The following is a 5,000-nucleotide window of genomic DNA, read 5'->3' as shown; positions in this document are numbered from 1 at the left end:
AGAAGTCTAATTAGAAAATGAACTTCAAGCATCAAAAAAGACATCTTAAATGTTTCCTAGACCAAGGGTTGTGTGTCAGAGGTTTTGGAAGGAGCACTTAGGTTGATCAAAACTATCTAAAAGAAGCTCTTTGTAGTACATTATCCCTCCACCGCCACAACAATCACGACGGAGTTACACTATTTCTCCCACGAGGGGGCAGTGCAGCTTCAGAAACGGCTAAGATCAGACCTGAAATAGTGTTCTGTCACTGAATAAGACCATATGTATTATAAATATCTTATCTTACATTGTATTATATTATATTATATTATATTATATTATATTATAATACATTACATTATATTATGTATACAGATATAACAAGACCCAGAAAGCGTAGATAATCAGATAGATTTATTTTCACTTCCCCTGTGATTGACAGTTGACACAGCACAATCCTCCATCACCTGAATCATGACACCCCTGCTCTCTGAAGCAGGATAAAAACAAACATTCATATTTGAGCCAGGTTTGGCCTCATTGGATCCTTGAGTTAGAAGGACGGTTTAAATTGAATGAGAGAATTCATACAGATTAAAATATGTCCTGTACGGACACGCATACAAACCTGACACATGTACAGTATATACAGGACGCCCACGTGGAAGTGACAGTTGCGGAAAATGATTGGAATACTGGAATCAGTTTGTGTACTGTATGATTAGTATTGGAAATAATATCCACAGGTATAGAATTATCTCATCATAATCAATTACTTTTGTTTATATTTTGTTCAAAACAACATGCGCCTCGGAATTGATTTCAACATTCTTTGACTGTATGTGACATAGTTTAATGCACACACAGATTCAAGAAAATGATTGAAAATGGTTACTCAAACTGGGAAGCGTTTGGGAGAAAAAAAAAACCCAACAAAAAAAACCAACAACAACATTTGAACAGTTATCATACTGCCGAATACTGCCAGCGCACCTCTCGAGATACAGACACGCTACTGGCTTTAAATCAGAACCCTTGAGAATTTATTTTGATGTTTAGGAATACAAACAACGAAAGCACTGTACACCTGGAAGGGGAGTTTGAATACTCACAAGCATTTTTCTAGGTCTGGCAGACATGAAAACACACCAAAAAATATATAATAATAATAATAATAAAAATAATAATAATAATAATAATAATAATAATAATAATAATTATAATTATAATTATAATTATAAATATAAATATAAATATAAATATAATAATAATAATAATATTAATAATTAAGGTTATCAGTTTGTTTCTACACAGAAGAACAAGGGAAAAAAACAGACATTCAGGCAAAAATACATTCGGTCAGACATCTCTCTCCAATTCAGAGGGACAGGGTAAGGGGCAGTCAGTCAGACGGACGGACGGACGGACGGACGGACGGACGGACGGACAGACAGACAGACAGACAGACAGACAGACAGACAGACAGACAGACAGACAGACAGACAGACAGACAGACAGACAGACAGACAGACAGACAGACAGACAGACAGACAGACAGACAGACAGACAGGTTTCAGTCTCTGGTTTCTGTGTCGTCGTCGTCGCTGTGCTGCGTCTTCTCCTCGCTCAGGCTGCTCTCGTCGATGTTCTCCAGGGAGTCGGCTCGCTGCAGGGTGAGGTCGGCCACGCTGATGCAGGGCAGCGTGTTCTGCTCTGGGTACATCCAGGGCTTCAGGTGGGGGTTGTGCTTGCTCTTCCACTCGGGGTACTTCTGGGAGGCCTTGTAGATCTTCTTCATCGCCTGGCGCAGGGAGGAAGAGAAAAAACAGCACTATTATAAAACCTAAAGTAAAATCAAAGATAACATCATATAAATCTATATATACACCTTCCTCAAAACTTGTGGTGAGATTTGTGCCTTTTTTTTCTGCAGTAAATTTGCAGCAATTGGTTTTCAGATTTCAATTACTTCTTATGACGGTGTCAGCCGGTCAACAGGGGGCGCCCTAGCACCAACCTATATAACCCACCAAACACAACCCCCCCAATCTGTCAGAGTGAAAAATAGTTTTCGTAATATTTTTTTTTAAATATCTGAACAAAAAAAAGTGTGTGTCTGGAAAAAAATGAGAAAAACTGTCCCCCTTGTCTCATTTATGTTCATTTGTTTTTAATTGAGTGTGCTGCCCTGCCGGCGTGGGATGACTTGGCTTTGCTTTCATTTATTTGCCTCACACTGATTGGCTGCCGCAGGGAAAAGCCTTCAGATCTGCCTGGCAACAGGAAGCACGGAACAGACCACCAAAAAAAGTGACAGGAGAAGGAGTGGTGTATTTTGACTTCAATGGCAGGCCTTAATATGAAGCAGGGGGACTTTCAAGTCTGTTTTTTTTTAAGATGTTTTGGAGTTAAAATTGGAAGTAAACAGACTGGGGGACACATATGCCAAACAGCTTTTACTCGGGAGGATAAACGACAAACCGTCAATTTTGTGTTTGGTGGTTACATAGAAGGTTCTGACTAACGCTGATTATTTATACTGTACAGGGATGTTTTACCTTTCCCATGGTCGCAGACACTGGATTTAAACTGCTGCGTCTCTGCATGTTATCTGATTCACATGATATACACCCCACTCGACCTCTGGTCCAACTAGAAAGCTGCTCCCAGGGTTAATGACGTAGTTTCAGTCGGCCCATGCTGGTTCAATGATTTATTGATGGAGAACTTGCCCATAATGTAGTGTGTGTGTGTGTGTGTGTGTGTGTGTGTGTGTGTCCATTCCCTCCAATATCCACCACCGCTCTCCACTCTCCTATGACAATCCACATTCTGCGCATCACAGAAACAACCGCCACTATTTTAGCACTCATCAGAAAACATGGTGCTTATTCTTTTACAATGAGAACATTTGGGGAAAATTTGGGAAAATACTCCTCTCGGAACTTTAAACACACACACACACGCACGCGCGCACGCGCGCACGCACGCACGCACGCACGCACGCACGCACACACACACACACACACACTAAAAGTATAATAACACGCTGCCTCATTAATAAGGTAATGATACCGTCGAACCCAAATGATATTAGTTATTATTATAGTTACTTATATTACCTTTGGAGCTACAAACTGGGACACTCTGTTGACCACCCACTTGGGTAGAGAGCCTGCAGATAGAGAATAGAAGAGTAATACGGGAATCAGGTTACAGCCTACAGTAAACAATATCACCATTAATAAACACAACAGAGCGTTGGTGTGTGCATGTATTCTGAAGGCGGCGGAGAAGGAGTTTCAAAGCACACCTGCAGCATAATCATGCCTACATACCCACCCGCCCACGCACGCACGCACGCACGCACGCACGCACGCACGCACGCACGCACGCACGCACACGCACACACACACACACACACACACACACACACACAGTATACACTGTACACGCAAACAGGCACACCCTAACATACACACACACACACACACGGACACATATTTGAACTGACACAATCACATGCTCTTGTGCATATCCCTGTGGTGAGCCACCGGTGAAAGACATTAATTATCCAGGACAGATCGCTGGTAGCGGTGTAGGAAAGCAGTGACATCAGCAAATTCATATAACATGCTTCTCACAGCATTTTAGCACGCTGAGGCATCAAAGAGTTCCCCGAGTCGCTGCACTCCTCCCACACACGCACACGCACACACGCACGCACACACACACACACACACACACACACACACACACACACACACACACACACACACACACACACACACACACACACACACACAACGACTACATCTCAGCTTTCATTCACCCTTCATTAAAAGCCTCCTCCAGTATTCTTGTATTGCGGAACTTAATGTTTTTTAACGGCTCTCCCTGACTCCCACAGTGAGTGACAACCACTCCATTTTGACAAATAACACATTTTTGTGCCTGAACAGATTTCTGTGCCTGAAGAGGTTGAGTTAGTCGGCTGTCTTTGAGGAAAAATCCTCCAACGCCAAACATCTGTTTAACTGACCGCCAGGATTCAGTTGCACTCTTGATTTATGATGCTGGCTAGTAGTGTTGGTGAGAATCTGCTTCCTCCATCACTGGTCGCCGCTGTTTTACTAATGCATGACGATCAAGTACTAACCACAACCACCTTCCAGCATCTCAAAAGCTGAGTTATTTAAGCGATAAATCTTGTGCCTGTAAGAAAATAAAAAATTGCCCATCTGCCGGGCCCAGTGATTATCAGCTGTAAAGCGGCCTGTGAAATGAAACCTGGTGGGTTGCCAGTTCAGTCATTTGAGTAACTGGCAACCCCCTCTAAATTGATTCTGATAATCCTTAATGGATGAATGGTAACACATCAAAAATAGGTCCAAATGAAGCTGAAATTAAATAAAAACTAAGATCTCGCTTATATGTTTTTATGTTCCAAGATGAATGTAATGTAATGTAAGATCTATCACTTAAAGATCTGAGCTTTTGAGAAGCTGGAAGGCGTAATTCCCTAATTTCACAGGAGCGAGGCCACTCGATTCCTACTTCCTACCAGGAAGGGAAAACCTATTTTTCGGCACAACCCATCACATTCACACCTGCAGCCTAATATCTAAAAATATATTTGCACTTCATACGAAGATGGGGACATTACTCATGAATAGATGTTGTGTGTCCTTTCTAGCAGGCAGTCTGGGAGCCATAAGGAAGGGGACGGTTTGACAGTTAAAAATGAGAAACAATAAAATTCACCCACGTCAACTCCTCCACACATACTCACGCAAGCATCAAAATGCTCACAAGCTAGCAGGCACACACACACAAAGACACACACACACACACACACACACACACACACACACACACACACACACACACACACAAACACACATGTGAAAGCAAATTTTCTAACAGGATATACACACCCCCATGTTGAAACACTCAAACACGAGCATAGACACAAAAAAACATCCACACAAACGCTCACACACACACACACACACACA

At 42.1% G+C, this 5,000-nt stretch overlaps 1 protein-coding gene across 1 annotated transcript in view; it reads right to left on the bottom strand.

Moving 5' to 3' along the window:
- Positions 1-427: 427 nt before the first annotated feature.
- The window catches only part of stard15 (StAR-related lipid transfer (START) domain containing 15), a 15,513-nt gene continuing 10,940 nt past the window's right edge, over positions 428-5,000 (bottom strand). Inside the window, exons 5-6 of the mRNA XM_080007866.1 lie at positions 3,105-3,157; positions 428-1,783 (exon numbers count right to left, since the gene is read on the bottom strand). Coding sequence (XP_079863992.1) covers positions 1,556-1,783; positions 3,105-3,157 — 281 coding nt within the window. The 3' untranslated portion in view covers positions 428-1,555. The remainder of the gene's footprint in view (positions 1,784-3,104; positions 3,158-5,000) is intronic.

This window comes from Zeus faber (genome assembly GCF_960531495.2).
Source record: "Zeus faber genome assembly, chromosome: 10".
Classification (NCBI taxonomy): Eukaryota; Metazoa; Chordata; class Actinopteri; order Zeiformes; family Zeidae; genus Zeus; species Zeus faber.
This window is presented reverse-complemented; position numbering and strand designations above follow the sequence as displayed.